Source organism: Bubalus bubalis, chromosome 23 (genome assembly GCF_019923935.1).
Source record: "Bubalus bubalis isolate 160015118507 breed Murrah chromosome 23, NDDB_SH_1, whole genome shotgun sequence".
NCBI classification, from domain to species: Eukaryota; Metazoa; Chordata; class Mammalia; order Artiodactyla; family Bovidae; genus Bubalus; species Bubalus bubalis.
Genome location: NC_059179.1, coordinates 42,880,863 through 42,907,503, shown reverse-complemented (window position 1 = coordinate 42,907,503; position 26,641 = coordinate 42,880,863). Strand labels below are relative to the sequence as shown.

Genomic DNA, 26,641 nt, shown 5'->3' with positions numbered 1-26,641 from the left:
TCAAGCAACGTTCCTAAATGACAGGCTTAATAAATAAATTTCTTAAAAATTAAAAGACTGCAACCTGAAACTATCACAGCATTGTTAATCGGCTATACTCCAATACAAAATAAGTTTTTTAAAAAAAATTTAAAAGACTGCATTACTCGTGTTTGTTTTACCTCTGATGCATAGTATTTGGCCATAGATGCTTCTTTAATCATTGGCCTTCCAGCTTCTAAGAGCCTCGCAGCATTGTATGTCAGTAATCGTGCAGCTTCCAGCTGGGTGGCCATGTGAGCCACTTGGTGTTGGAGCCCCTGGAATAGTCAGATCCAATGTAGAGAATCACGATTTCTGGAAACACAGCTCATTGTCAAAATCCCGCCTGTATATGGAACACTGACAGACTCAAAACATACTTGCCCAAAAAAAACCATTCATTTTGCAAAAGTGTTAGTTAGTTGTATCCAACTCTTTTCAACCTCATGGACTGTAGCCCGCCAGGCTCCTCTAGTCCATGGAATTCTCCAGGCAACAATACTGGAGTGGGTAGCCATTCCCTTCAAGGGATCTTCCCAAACCAGGGATCGAACCCAGGTCTCCTGATTGCAGGCAGATTCTTTACTGAGCCACCAGAAGGCACTTTAAAACCTGCAATCTAAAATAAACCACTCCACATATTGCTTCTGAAAAATTTTTCAAAGTTCATGTAAATTGTTTACAACTGCCGAGATTTAAAGCCTTCCCTGGTGGCTCAGTGGTAAAGAATCTGCCTGCAATGTAAGAGCCGTGGGAGATGCGGGTTTGATCCCTAGATCGGGAAGATTCCCTGGAGGAGGGCATGGCAAACCACTCCAGTATTCTTGCCTGGAGAATCCCATGAACAGAGAAGCCTGGCGGGCTATAGCCCATGGGGTCGACAAGAGTCAGATACAACTGAAGTAACTTAGCATGCATGCGAAGATTTAAAAGATAAATTATCGTAGAATTATGTTTAAAAATGTGAGTGTTATTTTTAATACTGTGTCAAGCACTTGAAACATCTGAAAGAAAGTGAAAGCCGCTCAGTCGTGTCCGGCTCTTTGTAACCCCATAGACTATAGCCTGCCAGGCTCCTCTGTCCATGGAACTCTGCGGGTCAGAATACTGGAAAGAGTAGCTGTTCCCTTCTCCAGGGGATCTTCCTAACCCAGGGATCGAACCCAGGTCTCCAGCATCGCAGGCAGATGCTTTACCATCTGATTCACCAGAGAAGCCCCTTAAAACATCTATTTGATTCCAAATCATCCTAAAGAGTATGTAGTGTTATCTTTATTTTACAGATGAAGCAGCCGAGGTTTGCAGAGGTGATGTAACATGCTCAAGGACTAAGCCAGCAAGACAAAGAACCAGCATTCTAACCCAGGATGTCTGACCACAAACCCCAGGCTCTGGAACTTGGAAGCCGCGAGGAGGCAGCTCCCAAGTGCTCACCGGTGTGTCCTCAATCGCGCCATAACCAGGCCTCGAGGATACTGTTCTGCCCTTGGAGAAGGCCAATGAAGTCACAAGCATACACACAGAGGCCTGTTCCTTCCTCCCTGTGCCTCTCCCTTTAAAATCCCGAGAGGATTCCCTTGCGGCTTTGTAACGAAGCTTTTCATTAACAGGAAGACGCGAGTATGCAACGGTAGAAAGATGCTAATAATTACATACCTGAAAATCAAATACCCTTCTGCCAAACTGTTCCCTTTCTTTAATATATGGAATAGTGCAGTCAAAACAGCCTTGAGCCAGTCCCAGCATCTGTTAAAAAAAAATCAGAATTTCTTATTTTTTATTAATAGTTTATGTTCTTGATTATTCAGGTTACAAATTCTTTTTACATGCAAATTGAAAAGTTGGGGTAGAGAAAGAACTAGGCATACCAAGATGGTGAGGCATATGTTAATGACCTTCACCCACTGCATTTATAGAACTTAAGTTCTAGTAATTGGGAGAACACTTCCCTGATGGCTCAGAGGGTAAAGAACCTGCCTGCCAATGCAGGAAATACAGGAGACTAAGGTTCGATCCCTGGGTTGGGAAGATTCCCCAGAGAAGGAAATGGCAACCCACTCCACATGCTTGCCTGGGAAATCCCATCAACAGAGGAGCCTGCTGGGCTACAGTCCATGGGGTCGCAAAAAGTTGGGTGTGACTCAGCAGGCAGGAAGGCAGGGTGCTCCATCTTTCTCTGTGTTCTATTGCCACTGTCACTAAGCTTAGATTAGGAAGTCATAAAGTCGTGAATTGGGAGAAAATGTGAGTAATTTCCTATGAAGAAGAGTATACTTGATTCCAGCATGGAGGCAGACTTTTTGGTGTGGTTATGCCCACTTTTACGGATTCTTCTTCTTTATGCTTGAGTCTCTAGACACAAACTAAGCCTCAGAAATTTTATTGCTTCTGAACCTTCTATCTTCTGGTCCATTTCATATATGATCAGGATTAATAAGAGCTTTGGTGCTGGATAAGACTCTTGAGAGCCCCTTGAACAGCAAGGAGATCAAACCAGTCAATCCTAAAGAAAACCCTGAATATTCATTGGCAGGACTGATGCTGAAGCTGAAGTTCTAATACTTTGGTCATCAGTTACGATGAGCTGACTCAGTGGAAAAGACCCTGATGCTGGGGAAGACTGAAGGCAGGAGGAAAAGAGGGTGATAGAGGATGAGATGGTTGGATGGCATCACCAAATCAATGGACCTGAGTTTGAGTGAACTCTGGGAGATGGTGAAGGACAGGGAAGCCTGGCGCGATGCAGTCCATGGGGTCACAAAGAGTCAGACAGGACTTAGCGACTGAATAACAAGAGCTTCGGTGGGTTGGGTGTCAGGACGTAAAGGAGCAGTGTTTCTCAACCCTGACAGCACGTCAGAATCATCTGCTGCTGCTGTTGCAAAGTCACCTCAGTCGTGTCCAACTCTGTGTGACCCCATAGACGGCAGCCCACCAGGCTGCCCCGTCCCTGGGATTCTCCAGGCAAGAACACTGGAGTGGGTTGCCATTTCCTTCTCCAATGCATGAAAGTGAAGAGTGAAAGTGAGTCGCTCAGTCATGTCCGACTCTTAGCGACCCCATGGACTGTAGCCTACCAGGCTCCTCCGTCCATGGGATTTTCCAGGCAAGAGTACTGGAGTGGGGTGCCATTGCCTTCTCCGTCAGAATCATCTAGGGGAACTCAAATAATAAAAATACCAATGTGGGGCTGCCCTGAGCAGTAACCTCTCCAGGACCACAAATGCTCAGCCACCCTCCTTCCCTTGCCGCTTGACTTAGAGCAGAATATGAGAGGGACCATTTTCATACTGTTCATGGGGTTCTCAAGGCAAGAATACTGAAGTGGTTTGCCACTCCCTTTCCCAGTGGACCACATTTTGTCAGAACCCTCCATCTGCCTGGCCTGCTGCAGTCCATGGGGCTGCGGAGTTGGACACGACTGAGTGACTGAACTGATGAGAGGGACCATAAAGCTAAGAGTCTATCCAGCACTCGGGGTGAGTCCTTCAAAGCACAGCGCTTCTTTCTGGAGCGACGAAAATGTTCTAGGATAAGAGTGGTGACCGCTAAGCAACATTGGGAATATAACACATGGTACTGAATTATTCACTTTAAAATGATTAATTTTGTTACACAAACCTCACCTCAATAAATTATTTTCAATGGTGGAAAAACAAACAAACAAACAATGTGGGGGTCTAGCAACCAAACCCAAACCCTGGGTGTGGGACGGAAGGGGGAGGGAGAGTGGGCCTGAGCACCAGCATTCTGAAAACTCTTTAATGATTTAATGCACAGCGAGAGTTGGGACCACTGACACAGAGATGCCAGTAAAAATATCAGTGTATACATGTGAGGAACAAATCAGGATATGGTGGCAGTTATAGCTGGATTGTCTCATTGCCATCCCCATCTCCATAAGAACTGAATGAATTTGAGCTTAGAAACTGTTTCTACATTTCAACATTAGGTAGCTGTTAAATCACTATCTAATTAGATCAAACCATGTAGGTTTTAGAAAAAGGAAAAAGAAAATCAATAGTTAAGCTTTGGGGGGAAATGCCCACAAACTTATATTTCATTAGTGTTCATTCAAATTTTTCCTCAGCCTTTTACTTTGAACTTTCTGGAGGATGGAATATTATGCACCATTATATTAAGGACAAAACCCAAACCAAGTCAAAACCCCAAAAGCAAATTAAAATGAAGCAGCAACTCACTGTACTTTCGGCTGTGAGAGAAGATGCTGCTGCTAAACTCTTACAACTAAAGTTCACAGGATGTCAACAATATAGTTTATGGACACAAATTGTAGTGATCACTTGTCAGGCAACAGAGGCTTTTCCAAAACAGTGTACAATGTTCACTATAAATAGTGAAAAACTAAAATTCTTTATAACTACAGAGTTTTAAGGATGGACGCCTTCAGTTCACTGTTACAGGTGCCTCCCTCTCTAAAAGGCATTCACAGTATTAATCAAGAAACAATAACTACCAGACCTTACTCTTTGTTTCTCTTTTTTCTGACCTTAACTTTTAATTAGGTTATACAATAACCTGGAATAATTAGACTAAAGCCCAGGCTGTTATTTACTGCCAGCCATCTGTATTATTTATGTGTCTGGGAAGAACAAAATCCAGTGCTATAGTTTTTAATGCCATATCTGATGAAGCTGAATCACAGGAAAACCTTTAAAATGAAAAGATAAGCCAGTTCTCTTTACTGATATGTTATCTGTGCTTTGTGGGAAATATGGGTTAAGTTTTGAGCTAAGAATATTTTATTAGCAGATTAACAGTAGTTAAGAAAAATCTAGAGTAAAATTATAATTTAACTACTCCAAATAGTTGATATATGCAGTATCTTCAAAATCTAAAAGCTGTAAGTTTTTGAGTTCTGAATACTCATTGATTAAAAGTTAATATGTTACAAAAATGAATTCATAAAACCAAAGATTTCACTTTGTGATTCTAGAAAGCAACTGGAGTCATCTAACAGAAAAATTTAATATGCTATTTAAAGGGCAAATTTGGTTAAAAAAAATTGAATTGTTCTTATCTTATATATCTGTTTAATTGTTGCCATTTTATCTCTAAGTGCCAGGCCAAAAATTTGTTTGATTTTCACATGCAAAACATTAAGTAAAAATCTTTCATTATCTACAGAGACTCTCACTACACAATAGACTGTAACGTGTTCCTTTTTTCTGAAAGATTTATTTACTTATTTTAAATGTTTATTTATCTGGTTGCGCTGGGTCTTGGTTGTGGCACCTGGGATCTTCGATCTCCCTTGCGGCACGTGCGATCTGGTTCCCCAACCATGGATCAAACCTGGGCCCCCTGCACTGGGAACATGGAGTCAGCCACTGGACTGCCAGGGAAGTCCCCTGAATGTTGCTTGTTCTTAATTTTTAAAATTGCAAAATGAATTCCATGCTTTGAAAAGTTGATTTTCAAAAAAAAATACCACATTTAATCTACAATGTACTTAAGTTATCAATCCAAGTATTAGATAATACTTTAATGCTCTCAAAGCAGAAAAAAACTGTTAGCTCTAAGCCACTATTTGGGTCTCAGGACATTACATAATTGACCAAAGCGGAATTTTAAAGAAATCACAGCCAGAAGCTATTCTTTCGCTTCATGGAAGGGAAGGGCGCCATCTTGTGTTGAAGAGCTTCCAAATACTCACTGGTTCTACTGATTTTTTTTTTCTTTTTACATTTTAATTGACTGTGTGTGGAAGAATCAAGTTAAAGGGTAAAATCTGACTAACCTGTGCAGCGATTCCTATTCTGCCTTCATTAAGACTCCCGATGGCGTACTTATAGCCGTGCCCAACTTGCCCCAGGATATTTGTTTTTGGAACCTGAAAAGAAAAATGTGCAGTTATTTCTCAATTTAATTTGCCATAATTCATTTTGATTATATATTTTTAAATGCACATATACTCTTAGTTTCTGTGATAACACTCTAGCATAGTATTCATTAAACTCCAAGAAAATTGTCCAGTATGTCTCTGTAACTCCTTCTAAACTGCTTCCCACGCACTCTCAGGGGGATAGAACTCAAGTCCACGCTGTTCACTACTGCATCCTCCAGAGCCTAGCACAGACATCTTTTGAATCTAGAAGAATGAAATCTCATACAATTAATCAACAACATAAATGAATAACAATTTCCACCTCCCCCTCCCCGAACTCTTACTTGTATGCTACAATGTGAGATAAACTATCAGGAATAACAGAAAACGTGGATGGGTAGTCAGCCTTTCTTCCGTTTAGACTATTACTGTGACAAGAATCAATGGAGGGGTGCATGTGGACACGTGCATGTGGACACAAGATAAAGCAGGAGCGAAGAAACAGATTAAACTGTTTACTGACTAGGAGCAATTAAAAAAAAAAAAATACACTTGGTAGAATTCCCTGGTGGTCCAGTGGTTAGGACTCTGTGTTTTCACTGCTGGGGGCACAGGTTTGATCCCTGGTTGGGGAACGAAGATCTCACAAGCCGTGTGGCATGGCCACAAAAATAAACCTGCTTTATGGATAGCAGGAGAGAAATTAAAAAAAAATACGCTTAGCTTCTTAACATGAGCAGTTAGGAGACAAGAGTGGGCAGCATGGGGAAAGCAAAGGGAGATGAGGAGAAGAAAGAGAGCTGGGGTGCAGCAGTGAGGCTCACACGACCCCATAAGGACACCCCAGGAGCACATACACAGTCACCAGGGAGCCAAAAAGGCGACATTCTCACCAGCGGCAGCTGATGGATGGCTGATGGATCGCATCCGGCCCTACCGCAGTCAGGTCTAAAGCACCCCATCCCGGTCATCGTTTTTTTTTTTTTAAGACTCAGCTCTCACCTGCGGTGGGGCTGCCTAGCTGTTTTCCACTCTTCCTGGGCAACAGCCCCACCTTGTGGCCTTGCTGTGGGCTTCCTCCTCCGAAGCATGTTTGGTGCAGAAGTAACAGGTTGCTCAACTATGAATGAGATGACTTCTCTGGGTTGGCACTTGAGACCAGCGGCTGGGCAGACAGGGTTTCAACCTTGGTCTCAACGCTTGTGAGAAGCACACTGAGGTCATGAACTCAACTAAGATCACTGTTCAAGAGGTTTACAAAATACTCTCCTGTGTAGGACTAATAATTTTGATACCTTACTCGCAACTATACATACAGGCAGAGCTTATTCCTTGTCTAAGATACCCACCTTGACATTTTCAAATGTGACTGGGCAGGTGGAAAATGCTCTGATTCCCAATTTGTTCTCTGGTTTCCCTACATGAAGGCCCTCGGTATCACCATCGACCAAGAAGCAGGTAATTCCTTTATACCCCTGAAATGCAGATTTAAAATGCTATCACCACTTTGAGAAGATCTCTTGTTTCCAAAGGGCTCAAAGTAAACAGAAAACTAAAAGCAGACTTCAGCACTAATTACTAATGAACTCAGAGTTGCACCATGTGTGTTATGAAACCAGAGTGGTGCAAGTAGATTCAAAATCAAGAACTTCACACTTTCAGAAACTACTGTTGCTATCAAAATTATTAAGCAACACAAAAGTATTACATGATTAATTAATTCCCCATCTTAAATTTAACTTTATGTTTCAAAATTTTATTAAATGTTACCCTAGAGAAAAAACAAAAGCAATCTTTACCATTTTGCTATATGTCTATTTTTCAACTGAATGTGTATGTGTGTGCTCAGTCATGTCCAACTCTTTGCAACCCCAGGGACTGTGGCCCACCACGCTCCTCTGTCCATGATGGATACTCTAGGCAAGAAAACTGGGTTGCCACTGTCTTCTCCAGGGGATCTTCCAGACTCAGGATTGAACCCGTGTCTCCTGTGACTCCTGCATGGGCAGGAGGATTCTTTACTCCTGAGCCATCTGCGAAGCCCTTTTTCTTTTAAATAAGAATAAGCCCTTCTTATTTTAAGAATGTAATAAAACCTTCTTAAAAATAAATGTGCTAGAAAAACAATTTTAAAAAACAAATGTGCTACGGGACTTCCCTGGCTGTCTAGTACTTAAGACTTCACCTTTCAATGTACGGGGTGTGGGTTCAATCCCTGGTTGGGGAGCTGAGATCCCACAAGCCTCCTGGCCAAAAAATAAAACAGAAGCAACACTGTAACAAATGCAATAAAACTTAAAATGATCCACATCAAAAATAAATAAATGTACTAAATAGCTACTTAAATTCATTATTGAACAGAAAATCTGAAATTCTATAAAATTTAAGATTTTAGCCTCCTGTCTAACAGATTAGGAGATTAATTAAATGGTCCTCCATGTAGCTAAAATTTATTGTTAATTGTAATATTTGTTTTAGGAGGTTAGTAAATAAGCAGATGAAAAGATGTCAGCTGTCTAACCTTTCCAATTCTGAGGAGAATGGAGAATTTAAGACTAAGTCCTAAGAAGAAAATGCAAGTAAAGAAAAGAAACAAAGAGAAAAGATGAGGGAGGCAATGGCTAGCACGTTTTTCTTCAAACTTACAGCAGAAAAGTCTGCATTTGCCATTACCACGAACAGCCCAGCAATCTCAGCACTGCTAATCCACATCTTTGACCCATTGATGATGTAATAATCTCCCTTTTTATCAGCTCTGGTCTTCATAGCAAATGAATCGCTACCTGCTCCAGTCTCTGAAATGCAGATACTTGATGCCTACACATGTGAGGAAAAAATTCCAAATTAAGACCTGTATTTATATTCTGCATAACAAATACCCACTTACAGCAAAATCAACACTTGAAAATCAAAAACTTCTGGCTACTTCCAAAAGACTGTGTGTATCGAAATAGTAACAGCATTCTGACAGCATTATTTCCCAAAATACATCCCACTGTTTGTCTAGGTCAGACTTAAAGATCTAAGCACACATATTCAAAGTTACATTTCATTAAACTGGTTTTCATAATTGCAATGTAAATGAAACCATCAATCAAAACAATAGATGTAATTAGGCCCAAAACAGAAATAATTTAGTTGTGCAAAGGTAATTCTCTAAATTTCTGAGTGTATTTTTCTAGTGTGTATTAGCCACTCAGTCATGTCCAACTCTTTGCGATCCCATAGACTGTAACCCACCAGGCTCCTCTATCCATGGAATTCTCCCGGCAAGAATACTAGAGTGGGGCGTCATACCCTTCTCCAGGGGATCTTTCTGATCTAGGGATCCAACCCAGGTCTCCTGCGTTGCAGGCACATTCCTTACCGTCTGAGCTCATTAATTTATTGAGCATTGCTTGAGTAATTAGTGGTGCTGTGTTGTGGTCTTAAACAGAAAAGCCAACACTGTAGCTACTTTTCTCCTGAAAACATCCTACATTTAGACAAGATCAGATCCATTTAAACAACTCATGTCAACTCACCTTTTCTGTAGCTAGCTTGGGCAAATAGGTAGCCTTCTGTTCTTCTGTTCCATATTTTCCAATCATCCTGTTAATTAATGTGTTCTGAATGTCACATAGCAGAGCCACAGATGCATCAACTTTGGCTAACTCCTCTATCACTAGGACAGAGGAAAAAAATGAAGCTCCTGTTCCTCCATATTTTGTGTCAATTTCAATACCCATCAACTAAAGGAAAAAGAAGGAAATATACATTAAGAAAGCTATTTTTTATATGGGACAATTTCTTGCAAGAATGAGTTCAAAAATAATTTGTAATTATATACATTCTTAATTTTTAAGTTCTGTACGTATATCTTATTTTTATTTGGTATGGCTCTATCCCTCTAAGTAACAACAAAAAAAATCTATAACAAACAGGAAAATCTATAACAGAAATATATTTTCAAAAGATAAAATGATATGCTAGAACTATCAACTATTTGCTTTTGGGATCTAAAAAACAAAAATAAGAGAGGTAATATAAAGGATACTGAAATGGAATAGCAATAAAATATGTAATAAGGAAACTGGAGAGAGCAGTGAATATCTCCAATTTCATTGAGCAGAATCTCTCTGAGTCAGTGCCCTCCACCTTGACCCTTTAAACTGAGATAATAATTGAATGAATAACTGAATGGCCATTCCTTTTGGGGCCATTTCAGCAAGTCCAGATGGTTAGCAGACCACATGTGGTCTAGTGTTTTCTAGAATCACACAAGACAAGGCCCAGGTGCCTGACAATCGTGGTCAAAACTGCTCAAGGCTTTTCAGTAACTGCCTGACTATTCAGTAACCGGTCTTCAGTCTGGAACATGAAACATCCACAATATTCTGTTTTTTAAGTGTCCTTGTTTCAGCAAGAGAATGTGTGCACATGTAATTCAAGACCCAAAACTGTGTATACTCTGACTTCTCTTCACATAGAATAAATCTTCTGCCTTTTACTAAGGTGGGTGGGGGGAGACACAAAGCTGTGACCAGGCAAAGAGGAATGCTTCTCTCTGCCCTCTCCAGGTAGTAGGGAGTTGCACGCGCTGCAGCCAGGGTATGGCTGTTGTGTTTTTAGCTGATGGCAAACTTAGCTGATAGGAAGTGCGAACCATAAAGGGGAGGATAGAAAGGCTGAGCAAACCAGCAATGATGTTCTATGAGGAAGAATTCAGGACTGGGAGGTGCCTGAAGGCTGACGGAGGTGTGCGAATATTAGACTATCGTATCTTTAACAGCTGTCAGAGACACTGCTTCTCTAAAAAGGTCACCGATGGACATATTTGTTAATTATCTTGGCAGGTGACCTCTGTAGAGGTCAGAAGTTAGGAGTCACGTGAGGCCGAGAATAGCTGATGCAAGATATGAAATGAAGCAGACCCCCCAAGGGGTGTGTGACAAGCAGGCAGCAGTGGCTGTGATGCGGCAGGCAATCTGTCGCTGCAGATGACCCTGCCTGCAAGAACTACCCCCTCGCGAGAGCGAAGCTCAAACTGTGGAACCCCAAGACCTCTCAGAGAAGCCTTGAGGTTCTCTATAAACGGACCTGGCTGAGAAATGGATGCTTTCTGAACCACTGTGACTTCACATAAGATTCTATTTTCCCAACAGTTTCACTGCTAAAAGAAAGCTGAAAAACTACTACTATATGGTATTAAAAAAATAAAAACTAGTATTATTTGAACAGTAAGAAATAAAACAATCACTGGAAAAGGCTAATTTTCAAACAGGATAACTAGTTAAGATTTAAGCCAATGGCTCTGAACTAATAGGGACTATTAGTTCTGGAATAGCCTTGTGTGCTAAGTTGCTAAGTGTCCGACTCTGTGCAACCCCATGGACAGGAGCCCACCAGGCTCCTCTGTCCATGGGATTCTCCAGGCAAGGATACTGGAGTGGGTTGCCATGCCCTCCTCTGGGGGATCTTCCCAATGCAGGGATCCAACCTACATCTCTTTACCACTGCATTGGCGGGCAGGTTCTTTACCACTAGCGTCACCCGGGGTAGCCTTGCATGTGTGGGCTTAGTCGCTCACTCATGTCCAAGTCTTGGTGACCCCATGGACTATAGCCCAGCAGGCTCTACGGGGATTCTGCAGGCAAGAATACTGGAGTGGGTTGCCATGCCTTCCTCCAGGGAATCTTCCCAACCCAGGGATCGAACCCAGGCCTCCCACACTGCAGGCGGATTCTCTACCAGCTGAGCTATCAGGGATAGTCTTAGTATTCCAAAAAAAATCTTCCCACCTATACAGAAGGAAGAGATGAAGAGTCCGGTGATTCTGAAATGTTCTCCGTGGGGTTCCCATGCTGATAACCTCTCCCTATACTCACAGTCAGAACATTTCTATTTTTATCTATTTTATATACTGTGCTTCTATTAAAGCACCATGAGTTTCTAATTAAAATGTTGGAAATTGGTTGCCTGGGTTAATTCTGATGGATGCCAGATACGAACCTCTTGCTTTTAGATTTCCTACATACACAGAGATTCGGGTAGATGCTCTGGTGTGAAGTTTTACTAAAGCAAGGTTTCGTAACCTTGGCGTTACTGAGCTGGATAATTCTGTGTCTCAGCAGGCCATCCTGTGCACTCTGCGATGTTCGGCCTGCATCTTCCTCGATGTCACAGCACACCTAGTTGTGACTACCACATCTTCAGACATTGCCAGATGTCCTCTGGGGAACAAAAATAGCCCCCAGTTGAATACCACTGGTCTGAAGAAATCACTCTTGCTTCTAACGTTTTACTTAGAAAGCACCGGTATTTCTAATTTTAAAGTTAATTCAATTAAAAATTTTTTTTTAACTAGGCTCTCAATCTGAAAGAGAAGTCACATAATTCTGACTAGGAAATAATGCCATCATTACCATTCCTAAATTTAAAAGTATGCATACATTTTAACACTGGAAGGTATTTATGAAAGTTTGAAATTAGAATAATCATTAATTATATACCCCTTGATGAAATAATCCTTGTATTATGGATTTTTCCATTTTTGACTCTTCATCCATTTTTGAAACAAAAGGAGCAACTTGTTCTTGGGCAAATTTTTTAACTGTAGGGGAAAAAAAAAAACTAATAAGTCTTTATCTTATAAATCTGGCATGTATTAATTTAAAAAAGAAAAAAGGAGGACTTAAAATTAATGACAAAAATCCCATTCACAAACTTAGGAGAACACCTCCCCGAGTCCTGTCGCAGGCCATGTGATCTCAGGTTCACTCACCTGCGCTCTTGATCATCATCTCCTCATCCGTAAATGTTTGCAGAGGAGCAAGAGGTAGTCCGTTGCTTGCCGCTTTGAGCTGAGCTTCTGACTGAGAACAATTTAGGGCATGAGGAGGAGTTTTCCAGGAAGACAGGCAGCTTGGGAAGTTTCTTCGTAGCTGTGAGAACAGTCGCCATTGAGTAGGGAATACTCGCACGCGCGCCCGCGCGCGCGAGGGCAGAAAAGCGCGAGGGCAGAAAAGAGGAGGGAACGTAAGCTGCTTTGGGAGTTACCTTTACAAACCCACCCTTTGTAACTTCTTTCAGCAAAATAAGAGAGATTGGCCTGGCGCGTTAAGATTCACCATCCTGTGACCAAAAACCCAAGCTGGGTTATCCGGGAAGGAGCTGTTCTAAAGGAACACGTCTCCCCACATAATTACTTCTTACCTTCGAGGAAACAGAACGTTCCAGGTGGAACTCATTCTTCAGAGGACATGTTTCTGTAACTTCTTGGCTAGGAAAACTGGACTCTAACAGTACTGACTGACTACAGTGAAGAGAATTCTCTCGTGGGGCAGGGATGTGTGAGAGCCCGGGGACAGCTGAGGGAGCTGAGTGTCCCAGCTGCCCTGCCTGGCTGCAAGAATCTCTGCTTTTTGGGTTTCTGTGGCCAGTGTTTTTTTTTTTTTTTTTCCTTCAGCTTCTCATTAATTAGTACCAGAAGATACAGGTTAAGAAAACAGGCTCCAGAGTCCAAAAGAACTTGTGTCAGTCTGGCTGCTTATGTGATCTTGAAGTGAAAAGTGCAAGTCACTCAGTCATGACCAACTCTTTGTGACCCCATGGACTATAGTTCATGGAATTCTCCAGGACAGAATACTGGAGTGGGTTGCCTTTCCCTTCTCCAGGGGATCTTCCCAACCCAGGACTGAACTCAGGTCTCCGGCAGATTCTTTACCAGCTGAGCCACAAGGGAAGCCTAAGGATACTGGGATGGGTAGCCTATCCCTTCTCCAGCAGATCTTCCTGACCCAGGAATTGAACTGGGGTCTCCTGCATTGCAGGCGGATCTTGGGCAGGTGGTTTTTAACCTCTCTGTTAAAATCTCTCGGTCTTAGTTTTCTTCGTTGTAAAAATAAGGAAATAACCTTTGGAAAATAAGGATAATAACCTTGTGGAAGCAATCCACATCAAGGGTCTAACATGGTACCCACTGTATAGTAGGAGTTCAACAATGGTAATGAGCAACTCTCCTTGGACCCCTAGGAACACAGCAGTGGCGCTCTACGAGAAGCAGTCAGGCTTGTAACTCAGGGAAACTGCAAGCCTAGCTCCTCCTGCCAGTAGTGTGTCCCCCGTCACAGGGTCCCTAGTTCTTCAACTTCTGGTCAACAATGGATTTGTTGTTGACCAGAAACAGAGAGAGACCATCTGATTTCAATGAAAAGAAAAGAGAGAGAGACACCATCTGATTTCAAATGCTTGTTATAAGTCTGTTTTTACGTCTGCATCTCCATTGCTGTCCTGCAAGTAGGTTCATGAGTGAAGTGAAAGTGAAGTGAAGTCGTTCAGTCGTGTCCGACTCTTTGCGACCCCATGGACTGTAGCCTACCAGGCTCCTCCATCCATGGAATTTTCCAGGCAAGAGTACTGGAGTGGGTTGCCATTTCTTCCAGGGTATCTTCCCGACCCAGGGATCAAACCCGGGTCTCCTGCATTGCAGGCAAACTCTTTACCATCTGAGCTACCAGGTTCATCAGTGCCATCTTTCAATATTCCATATGCATGTGTTAAGAGGGTGGGACGAATTGAGAGAATACCATGGAAACAGATACATTACCATAAGTAAAGTAAATAGCAAGTGGGAATTTGCCGTGTGACACAGGGAGCTCAACCCAGTGCTCTGTGACAACCTAGAGGGGTGGGATGGGGTGGAAGGTGGGAGAGGGGTTCAGGAGGGAGGGGACATATGTATACCTGTGGCTGATTCATGTTGATGTATGGCAGAGGCCAAAAAAATATTATAAAGTAATTACCCTCCAATTAAAAAAAAAAAAAGAGTACATAGGATATCTAGTATCACCTCTACCTGGAAAGAACCCAGAAAATGCTAGGCAGATGGAGGTAAAGAGGATGAGAAGGAGCACAGACAACCATGGCTTGGGATGCAGGGAATCAGACGTCGGGTGTAGGGGTATTAAAAGATAGGAAGTTAAATAAATGGATAAGTGTAAATTGCATACATGAAGAAATTATATGAAGATGCCATTCAACCACACTATAATTACACAGCGTGAATTATATTGCTATGTAAATTATATCTCAGTAAAGCTGTTAAAAAAAATTAGTGTTTTCCTTTCGGCCAACAAAAATTAACAGAATATACTCAAGATCTGCCAAATGCCTGAGAGCATATTGGGACAGAATTCACCAGTTCTGAGAAGCTGAGGGCACTGTCAGGACAAGACAGAGTTCATGGAACAGGCAAGAAGCAAAGTCAAGCTTTGCAAAATTAAAAAGCAAATGTAAAGTTGAGAAGAAAAAAAAAAAGCAAATTAGGCAATCTGACTATGCCCCAAGGCACAGCCAGCCCCCATTAAAAATACAGAGGAAGGAGTAGCACTTTCACACACAAAAAAACCCCGGGGGGCCAAATTCTTCTTAAAACTTGGAGAGAGGGGTCTCTCCAAGACCACCTATTGTCAAAAGGGAAGGTCTCCTATAGAGTACATTTAACCACCCCTATTGCTGTCAAACTGCAGGGGATATCTAGTTGGGTACATTTGTCCAGACTAAAGCTTTTTCCCTCAGAAACCCTGCAGGTCACGACAGAAAATGGTATACCTGTAAGCCAGAAGCTCTGAGATACCTGTTCAAAAGACAGGCACCATCAGACAGCTAAGTAAAATGATTTAGTGGGTTGGCTCCTATTTGAAGCCTTACGGGAACTTGGAAACACTCTTGTTCCCTTGCCTGACATGGTTCTTGACAACTGTCTGACTCTTGATACTCTTCTGACAGAACAACTACTTCCTGCTGCACTTGGATCAATGTGCCAGAACAGATAAAAGTTAATATTAAGGAAACACAAGCCTAGGCTGTATATTGTCACCCTGCTTATTTAACTTATATGCAGAGTACATCATGCGAAATGTCGGGCTGGATGAAGCACAGGCTGGAAACAAGATTGCCGGGAGAAATATCAATAACCTCAGATATGCAGATGACACCACCCTTATGGCAGAAAGTAAAGAGGAACTAAAGAACCTCTTGATATCAGAAAGTGAAAGAGGGGAGTGAAAAGCTGGCTTAAAACTCAACATACAGAAAACTAATATCATGGCATCCGGTCCTACCACTTCATGGCAAATAGATGGGGAAACAATGGAAACAGTCAGAAACTTTACTTTCTTGGGCTCCAAAATCACTGCAGATGGTGATTGCAGCCATGAAATTAAAAGACACTTGCTTCTTGGAAGAAAAGCTATGACCAGCCTAGACAGTATATTAAAAAGCAGAGACATTAATTTGCCAACAAGGGTCCGTCTAGTCAAAGCTATGGTTTTTCCAGTGGTCACGTATGGATGTCAGAGTTGGACTATAAAGAAAGCTAAATGCCGAAGAACTGATGCTTTTGAACTGTGGTGTTGGAGAAGACTCTCGAGCGTCCCTTGGACTACAAGGAGATCAAGCCAGTCCATCCTAAAGGAAATCAGTCCTGAATATTCATTGGAAGCACTGATGCTGAAGCTGCAATTCCAATACTTTGGTCATCTGATGCGAAGAACTGAGTCATTGGAAAAGACCCTGATGCTGGGAAAGATTGAATGTGGGAGAAGGGGATGACAGGGGATGAGATGCTTGGATGGCATCACCAACTTGATGGACAGGAATTTGAGAAAGCTCCAGGAATTGGTGATGGACAGGGAGGCCTGGCAGTCCATGGGGTCGCAAAGAGTCGGACACGACTGAGCAACTGAACTGAACTGAACTGCACAAGCCCAGGCAGAGAGGTGTCAACTGAACAAGCCCAGGTGATACTGCCTCCCTTATCAACATTAAGGAAGACCAAAGTTAACCAGGTTCCTTCTCTTTCTAGGTCCTTCAATGGCTATTGCTCTCCTTTACATCCCTTGCTTGTTTAACCTTTTGGTTAAGTTTGTGTCCTTTTGGCTCCAACAGCTTGATGTAAGGCTCATGATGGCTCAAGGAACTCAGCCCATTCCAGTGGAGAGTGGCCCAGGTCCCTACAGGTCCTTGGAACAGTCATCGAGGGACTTCTATACCTCTAGGGTCTGCGGTCCCTGTCTAGCAGGAGGAAGTTTCAGAAGAGACCTTCAGCATCTTAAGAACAACAATGTAGAGTCTCTCAGTGGGGAATGAGACAGGTCTGGGATCTGGGACCCTTTGCTGCACTGCTGCAAAGCTTATACCTGAACAACCTCTCCTCCAGCAAGAAAATACAAAGAAACTAAATGGGATGAAAAATAACTGCCTGCATGAGCAGTTAGGGCAGATTCTGGGCAAAAGATACAAAGAGACCAAAAAACCCAACTGCCATATCTGAAGAGCCTGGAGCAAATGCATGCCGCAGTACACACCACCTAAGGGGTGGGCAGACCACCTAAGCAAGCCACCCTCCTACCTGAGCCCTGGACATGTCCCTACCCTTTCCCATATAAGGAACAAGTGCAGCCTTCCTTGGGGGGCAGAGCAAGCAAGGGAACCTGTTGGTTTGTTCTCATACACCCCCACCCTGCAGCAGGAGTCCCAGTAAAGCCTGGCCTGAAAAAAAAAAAGCATATGTAGTAATATATTGCAATGTATTCTCTTAATAGCTTTGAGTGCTCACTGAAAAACTTATTGATAAAAAAGGAAAAAAGAAACAAGAGTCACCATGTCTGACATCACTGTTAATCTCGCCTACATATGGGTTAGTCTTTGCAGTTCTGTGCCTAAGAGTACATGCAGTCTGCTCTGGGTTCTCCTGGGGAAAAGAAATACTGGCCAGTCAGGGGGAAAAAAAATGTGTCCATCTCAATTTTTCTAGCTGATTCTGTTTTGAGAATTAGGAGACAGACAATTCAGGGCAAAGTTGCACGGACCTTTTTTTTTTTCTCATTAAAAGACAGAGCTGAGAAATGAAAACTTGGGACTAGATAAAAGGTAGGGGGAAGACACCGCTTTCTTCCTGTTGAAAACAAAGGACAAGAAAGAGTGAAGTAAGAAATGCAAATATGAAGGGCCCCCCCCATCCGACTTCTCCGGGGGTGGGGCAGGGGAGTGTTGCTAAGCAGCAGCAGGAGACAGAGTGATCAGCAGTAGCAGGCACAAGGAGGGAAGAAGAGTGGGAGAGGGGAGCTGGAGGTGAGTGTGGGCGCCCTTCTGGTCAGCGGCTGGGTGGGGCCCTCAATCTAGATTCGAAGGAATCAAAGAATGGGCCAAGCTACGTTCTGCACAAAATGCTCGGGAATCTTGCCTATTACACGTCAAAAGCGGTAATACACTGCCCACATTTCTTATTTCTAGGGGAGATTTGCTTCACTAAACCCACTACAGAACTCGCTGTACATCACCTTTCTACCAAAGCTGATCTTCAGCAGAAAACCCAGCACTGAGAAACTTAAGATGCCAGGGGGTCTTATTGCATCCAGTTTTCCCCGCTGACACAATTGTGACCCCCTTAGTCTCAATATTGCTACTGATAAACTATATGACTGTCCAACCCATAGCAGTTACTTTAGACACAAGATAACAGGGGCAAACGTACTTTTAAGAAGTGGTGTACAAGTATAGGAGATTACTGAAGATATTCATCATAAAATAGTGGCTGTATATGTTAAGTGAATGGAATCCATTATAAACTAAAGCATTGAAAGATAACACCTCTCCTTTTGGGCAGAAAAAAAAAAAGATTTCCTTTTAATACAGCAGTTCTTAATAAAGGAGATGTCTCCTTGCCTTGCCTTTAACAGCTCAGCCCAAGGTTTCCACGATGATTTTCAACTGCCCCCTGCCCCTCAGTGTTGACCTCAGCCTCTGCAATTTGGTGTCCACTCCATCAAAATGATTTTCCACAGTTATAACCCATTGCACCACATCATCACATTTTTTTGTATAGAGCAGCAATTGCTAGCTGAATGGAATAATGGTTATTTATGCCTTGCCAAATACTTTTCGAAGCTTGAGTCTGATCTGTTTCCTACTCAACCGCCCAGAGTTCTGCTGCACTCAGAAGTACTAATGATCAAATCTGGGGTCTGCAGGCTCCTATAGGCAGAACAACAAAGCCCATGAACACAGATGGGGGAAAAACTATATTTTATTTCACTAACCTCTAACTGGAATATTAGAGATTATGCTAATATTTGATTCAGTTCCGTTCAGTCGCTCAGTTGTGTCTGACTTTTTGCGACCCCATGAATCACAGCACGCCAGGTAATGCTAATCAGAGAAATCAGCATTCTTTGATCATGAACGTTGGCAATAAGTTACAGTCGTTATCATCTGTGACTGTCACCAAATCACAGATACCTTTACATCAGTTGAAATATTGTTGGGGGCTCATCACCACTTCAAAACTGTAGTTGTTATCCAAACTTCTGTCAGGTCTTACTTAAGAAGCACATATTCTTCTATCGCAACATAAGGTATACATATCACTTTTATGGTAACTGATTTCCTTTGTGATCCTATATATTTTATGCATTTTAAAACATTTTGAGAAAAGGTCTATAAACGCAACTACTTTGCTGTCTACCTTCCACAAACAGCACAAAAAAGCTTAAGAAGGCCCAACTGCCGAGCGTTCTGGCGAAACTTGTTTAACTCATCGAGTGAATCGCAGCCCTTCTCAGCTAGGTTCTAGCTAACAAAGCGGTGTTGGAAACATCCTTCAAGTGTTTCGGTCAAGAAGCTTTCACATGTCCGAAAGGTAAAAAGGAAGACAGAGGAGAGGTCTTTTCCAAGGACACAATCGGGTATAGCAAGACCTTGCAGCCTAGTAGCCGGTCCCCTCCACTGTGCCCTCCTGACTCTCCTCACTGAACATGTGCAAGAATCTTTTTTTTTTTTTTTAATTCCATTAAGCATCAGATTTCACAAGAGTTCATTCCAGCCAGTTTTTCTTGTTTTAACTTCTGACAATGAGAAACCTGACTATGGGCTCATGATCTAGGATGAATTTGCTTACTCAAATATAACACATACATGAAATCATTCAGAACAAACTACACCATGAGAATCAAATTAATCAGAGTGCTTGAGTCCAGTTCTGTCTTTGGCCCCATGTACCCAGTCAAAGCCTTTGACTGTGTGGATCACAATAAACTGTGGAAAATTCTGAAAGAGATGGGCATACCAGACCACCTGACCTGCCGCTTGATAAATTTATACGCAGGTCAGGAAGCAACAAGTAGAACTGGACATGGAACAACAGACTGGTTCCAAATAGGAAAAGGAGTACATCAAGGCTGTATATTGTCACCCTGCTTATTTAATTTATATGCAGAGTACCTCATGAGAAACACTGGGCTGGAAGAAGCATAAGCTGGAATCAAGATTGCCAGGAGAAATATCAATAACCTCAGATATGCAGATAACACCACCCTTATGGCAGAAAGTGAAGAGGAACTCAAAAGCCTCTTGATGAAAGTGCAAGAGGAGAGTGAAAAAGTTGGCTTAAAGTTCAACATTCAGAAAACTAAGATCATGGCATCTGGTCCCATCACTTCATGGGAAATAGATGGGGAAACAGTGGAAACAGTGTCAGACTTTATTTTTTTGGGTTCCAAAATCACTGCAGATGGTGACTGCAGCCATGAAATTAAAAGACACTTACTCCTTGGAAGGAAAGTTATGAGCAATCTAGACAGCATATTCAAAAGCAGAGACATTACTTTGCCAACAAAGGTCCGTCTAGTCAAGGCTATGGTTTTTCCAGTGGTCATGTATGGATGTGAGAGTTGGACTGTGAAGAAAGCTGAGCGCCGAAGAATTGATGCTTTTGAACTGTGGTGTTGGAGAAGACTCTCGAGAGTCCCTTGGATTGCAAGGAGACCCAACCAGTCCATTCTAATGATCAGTCCTGGGTGTTCATTGGAAGGACTGATGCTAAAGCTGAAAGTCCAATACTTTGGCCAACTCAAGAGTAGACTCATTGGAAAAGACTCTGATGCTGGGAGGGATTGGGGGCAGGAGGAGAAGGGGATGACAGAGGATGAGATGGCTGGATGGCATCACTGACTCAATGGACATGAGTTTGGGTAAACTCCGGGAGTTGGTGATGAACAGGGTGACCTGGTGTGCTGCAATTCATGGGGTTGCAAAGAGTCAGACACGACTGAGTGACTGAACTGAACTGAACTGAACCCAGTCAAGACTGTTTCTGAAAGTTCTTTCTTCACCTCATCTCAGTGTGGTAGTGTGATTCACTTGTAATGATGCTGAGACCAATTCCAACATCTGAGAGGCTTCCCCACGCCAACAAGCAACTTTCCAGCACCTACTGAGGCTCCTTCTATTCAACTCGATTTTGACACTACAGACCTGTGAAAGCAGCTCTTTGGCCCCTTTCCTGTTTCCCCATTTCTGTCTTCTTCCCTTCAGAGAACCTGCTTAAAGAAATGAGAGCACAGAACAATTTAACCTAACTCCTGACTAACTCTCCAGAATGCACACCTTGCCTTGCCTACCCTGCTGATTCTTTTCCAAGAATGAAAGACTAGCTCTTCAACCCCAAGATAACATCCGAAGTGAATCAGCCAGTTTGCATACAATGGAGGAGGCGGAATCCAACCTTCTGCCTCAGGGATTCACTGATATTCTTCCCCCTTTTTTTTCCCCTCTTTAAAAACTGTCAGGGCTGAGCAGAATCTTTGGAGGTGGTCTCAGGACATGAACCCACCTTTCCCCCATATTTCCAGGTTTTCTGATTACAGCATCTTTCCTTTTTTCTGACATTTGCCTCTTGATTTTTGCCTTTGAGTAGCAAGTGCCAAACCTGAATTCAGTAACAGATTTTGGTACCCAGCGTGGGGCTGGGCTCTGTGTTGGAACTGCCAGCTGCAGTGACTTGCCCTTAAAATGGTGCATCATAAAACTGCTTAATCTTTGAGAAGATTCAAAGAAAGGATTTTTTGACAATTTCAGGTTTTTAGTAACTTTTAAATCATACTGTTGAACTAGGTCAGATATATAAAGTCTAATGGAAACTGATTTCATAAAATGTTAAAAAGAAACTAGTTGACTTGAATACACTGATGAATATGGTTATAACTTTTTGGTTTTGTAAAATATTATCACCTTTTAATCTTACTTTCCCAGATATGAGGAAACCCTTTCCCCTTAAGCTAATTATGACTGACAGCAATTTGGTAAATTATACATTTGTTAGCAGACTTGAAACATTTTTTCCTCTCCACCTGATCCCTCCAGAGATTGAAAATGCTTACGTTCCTAGCAGCTTTATCAGGGAAATTAGGAAGGCCACATCTTAACAGGTGCAAAAATCTCACAGTATTTTGGGGATCTCAAAAAGCAAGGACTTCACCGAAATCCACAGCGCAAAAATATATGACAAGCCCTTGGTATGGTTTTCCTGGCCCTGAGACTCCTTATCAAACGTTCTAGCACAGCCAATTTAAAGGAGCCACTATGATCAATTAACCAGATTCAGTTTACAAACAAGTTTAACCTTAATTTGGTTATATTTGATTAAAACAAGGGTAATTTTAGATGAGATGTTTCACTGGATATCCAATTCTGATTCTTTTGAGTTCAGTTGCTCAGTCATGTCCAACTCTTTGGGACCACATGGATTGCAGCACACCAGGCTTACCCATCCATCACCAACTCCCAGAGCTTGCTCAAATTCATGTCCATTGAGTCGGAGATGCCATCCAGCCATCTCATCCTCTGTCATCCCCTTCTCCTTCTGCCTTCAATGTTTTCCAGCATCAGGGTCTTTTCCAATGACTCAGTTCTTGGCATCAGGTGGCCAAAGTATTGGAGTTTCAGCTTCAACATCAGTCCTTCCAATGAATATTCAGGACTGATTTCCTTTAGGATGGATTGGTTGGATCTCCTTGCAGTCCAAGGGACTCTCAAGAGTCTTCTCCAACACCACAGTTCAAAAGCATCAATTCTTCGGCATTCAGCTTTCTTTATAGTCCAACTCTGACATCCATACATGACTACTGGAAAAACCATAGCTTTGACTAGATGGACCTTTTTAATATGCTGTCTAGGCTGGTCATAGCTTTTCTTCCAAGGAGCAAGTGTCTTTTAATTTCATGGCTGCAGTCACCATCTGCAGTGATTTTGGAGTCCAAGAAAACAGTCTCTGACTGTTTCCATTGTTTTCCCATCTATTTCCCATGAAGTGATGGGACCAGATGCCATGATCTTAGTTTTTTGAGTGTTGAGTTTTAAACCAACTATTTCACTCTTCTCTTTCATTTTCATAAAGAGGCTCTTTAGTTCCTCTTTGCTTTCTGCTATAAGGGTGATATTATCTGTATATCAGAGGTTATATTTCTCCCGGCAATCTTGATTCAGCCTGTGCTTCATCCAGCCCGGCATTTCACATGATGTACTCTGCATATAAGTTAAATAAGCAGGGTGACAATATACAGCCTTGATGTGCTCCTTTCCCAATTCAGAACCAGTCCATTGTTCCATGTCTGGTTCTAACTGTTGCTTCTTGACCTGAATACAGATTTCTCAGGAGGCAGGTACAGTGCCTGATTCTGATTCTTTTAACTGAGCTCTAAGACCCACTGCCCAGATAGTTCCTTGTTGTCATGCTACATACCTGTAAAGTTTAATCGAATTATTAAAAAAGATGCTCTATGCTTCTTTCAGAAGTTTGTCCCAGCAATCTACCTTAGGATGAATAGATGCCCCATGACCTGTAGCCCTGGGATTATATATACTGGAAGTGAAATGACGTGAAAGTCACTTAGTCGTGTCTGACTCTTTGTGACCCTGTAGACTATACAGTCCATGGAATTCTCCAGGCCAGAATACTGGAGTGGGTAGCCTTTCCCTCCTCCAGGGGATCTTCCCAACCCAGGGATTGAACCCAGGTCTCCCACATTGCAAGAGGATACTTTACCAGCTGAGCCACAAGGGAAGCCCACTATTTAAAGGGCTATCTCTAATCAAGATGAAAGGACCTTTGGCTCATGTACAATGAAGCTTTTTTAAGTGCTAATATTTATAAACTTTTTTATTGTGTATTGGGGTATAGCCAATCAACAATGTTGTGACAGTTTGAGATGAATAGTAAAGGGACTCAGCCATCCATATACATGTATCCATTCGCCTCCCCAAGCCCGCTCTCATCCAGGCTGCCACATTTTTGAGCAGAGTTCCATGAGCTATACAGTAGTTCCTTGTTAATTATCCATTTAAAATACAGCCATGTGTACATGTCCACCCCAAACTTGCTAACTATTCCTTCTCCCTTGGCAACCGTTCTCAATGTCTCTGAATCCGTTTCTGTTTTGTAAGTTCATTCGTATCATTACTTTTTAGATTCCACAGATAAGGGATGTCATAAGGTATTTCTCCTTCTCTGTATGACAATCTCTAGGTCCATCCATGTTGCTACAAATGGCATTATATCTTTTTTTTTTTTTTTTACAAATGGCATTTTATCATTTTAATGGCTGAGTAATATTCCATTGTGTATATGTACCACATCTTTATTCTTCTGTTGATGGCCATTTAGGTTGCTTCCATGTCTTGGCTATTGTAAATAGTGCTGCAATCAACACTGGGGTACATGTATCTTTCTGGATCACGTTTTTCTCTGGATATATGCCTAGGAGTGGGATTGTAGGGTCATATGGTAGCTCTATTTTTAGTTTTTTTTTTAAGGAAACTCCATACTGTTATCCATAATGGCTGTACCAATTTACATTTCTACTAACAGTGCAGGAGCGTTCCCTTCTCTCCACACCTTCTCCAACATTTCTTGTTTGTGGATTTTTTGATGATAGCCACTGTGGCTGGTATGAGGTGATATCTCATTGTAGTTTTGATTTGCATTTCTCCAATAATCAGCAACGTTGAACATCTTTTCACATGGCAGCTGAAGCTCCAATACCACCTGATGCAAAGAGCCAACTCACTGGAAAAGATCCTGATCCTGGGAAGGACTGAAGTCAGTAGAAGGGGGAGACAGAGGATGAGATGGCTGGATGGCATCACCGACTCAATGGATATGAATGTGAGCAAACTCCAGGAGATAGTGAAGGACAGGGAAAGCCTGACGTGCTACAGTCCATGGGGTTGCTAAGAGTCAGACACAACTAAACCACTGAACAACAACAAATTGGCCACCTGTATGTCTTCTTTGGAGAAATGTCTATTCAGGTCCTCAGCCCTTATTTTGAGCAGATTGTTTGTGAAAATGACTCTTAGATTTGTTATTTCCCACTTAAGAAGAGCCTTTGCATTGGCCTAGTCTGTAGAGGGGACTGCTGATCCCAAACACTCCAGAATAAGAAAAAGACAGTGGTGAGCAGCTGATGCAGGGGTCTGGACCAGACCTGTAAGAGCTACCGCACTAATCTAACTGAACCGTTTACTGAAGGCCCGTCTCCCCATGAACACTGAACGTTTTTTACTTCTAACCACATTGTTGCCCCTAGTGTTTGGGACATTCCTCAGCCCACCCCAACGTGGCTTGCCACCCCCCCCCCCCCACCCTGCCGCCCCATTACCAGGATCTCTTCCCTACAAGATCAAGCATCCTCATGCTTTTCAAAATTCCATATACTCACTGCAGCTGACCCAGTTCAGCTGACCCTTCCTCCCTCCAGGCGTCCCATCTCTCTGACTCCCAGGACACTCTGCTGTCCTCCTCCTCCTCCCATCCGTTCCTGCCCAGCATTCCTCAGTCTCTCCTCAGTCTCCTCCTCTAGCTACTCCTCTGCCCCCTACTTGACCCTGAAGTGCCAGGGAAGTTTGTCAAGACTCTCCTTTACCAAAAAAGTCAAGCTCCTCTTTGTGATGGGGCCCCAACCTTGGGCTGAGTTCAAGCTGCACTCTGTTCAGTTTTAATAAGAATCCTGCTGGGTCACATTAATGAAAACCCCTCATCCTTGGTATCTGATCACTTTGGTCCACCTGAAGCAAGATTCTGAAGAGCATGGGTTATTTCTTATTCCCCTTACTTCTGCTGTTTCTTTATAATTTTCCATCCACCAGCCCTTGCCCCGCTCCTTTAGACAGCCACTTTTCCTTGTTGCATTTGGAGCAGAGCCTCGTCTCGCACCCCCACTGCAAAACCCCAATGCAGTAGTCCCTTACTGAATAAAGTCTTCCTCATTATCTGTTACAAGATTCATGAATTAGGCATTTTTTTTTTTTTAAACAAGCTGTTGCCAAGTGGGTGGAGAGGAATAGTCTCCTCTACACGTACAAACTGGTGGAACCACTGTTGTAAGACATACATGTCCTAAGGCTCAGCAGTTCCACTGGAGCTCATACACGCAAGTGTAGACATGAAAATAATGCTGTGACACCTGAAATGGGGGAACAAATGAAGAATCCAATTACTTACCAACAAAGGAGTGCATAGGTTGTGGTACAGCACATTGACTTAACAGAATGTTTTAGAGCAGTTAAAGTGAACTACGGAGATACAAATATCAACATGGGTAAGTCTTGAAAATATAGTATTAAACACAAAAAGCAATTTGCAAAAGAATTTATTCAGGCAGATAGCATTTATGTACACTTTTAAATACACAGCAAATGTTAGTCTATATTCTGATACACACAGATGTAGTTTAAAAACATAAATGGGAAGCATACACATCAATCTCAGGAGTGTGGTTTCATGGTGATTCCTCTTGGGTCAGGATTGCTACTTACACTGTGTGAGACTCATGAGTTAGGCTATGTTCAGTAGGTCAAGATGGAGTCATAGGGGCCACTGTGGACTCCCACCGTCTAGGAATTGTTCAGCAAAGTCTAAGGAAGGACATCACAAACAGGAGGAGCTCCTGTTAC

General features: G+C 42.4%; 1 protein-coding gene across 2 annotated transcripts in view; it reads right to left on the bottom strand.

Annotated features, from left to right (window-relative positions):
- ACADSB (acyl-CoA dehydrogenase short/branched chain) overlaps nucleotides 1-26,641 on the bottom strand; it is a 46,795-nt gene that overhangs the window by 6,090 nt on the left and 14,064 nt on the right. Inside the window, exons 1-9 of one of the 2 annotated variants that reach the window (XM_025274014.3) lie at nucleotides 13,064-13,247; nucleotides 12,633-12,792; nucleotides 12,361-12,461; nucleotides 9,394-9,600; nucleotides 8,516-8,686; nucleotides 7,219-7,344; nucleotides 5,783-5,875; nucleotides 1,678-1,767; nucleotides 162-299 (exon numbers count right to left, since the gene is read on the bottom strand). In XM_025274014.3, coding sequence (XP_025129799.3) covers nucleotides 162-299; nucleotides 1,678-1,767; nucleotides 5,783-5,875; nucleotides 7,219-7,344; nucleotides 8,516-8,686; nucleotides 9,394-9,600; nucleotides 12,361-12,461; nucleotides 12,633-12,651 — 945 coding nt within the window. In that variant the 5' untranslated portion in view covers nucleotides 12,652-12,792; nucleotides 13,064-13,247. Of the gene's footprint in view, nucleotides 1-161; nucleotides 300-1,677; nucleotides 1,768-5,782; nucleotides 5,876-7,218; nucleotides 7,345-8,515; nucleotides 8,687-9,393; nucleotides 9,601-12,360; nucleotides 12,462-12,632; nucleotides 12,793-13,063; nucleotides 13,248-26,641 lie in introns of those variants that run through there. The other variant, XM_006080402.4, reaches the window with a different exon arrangement.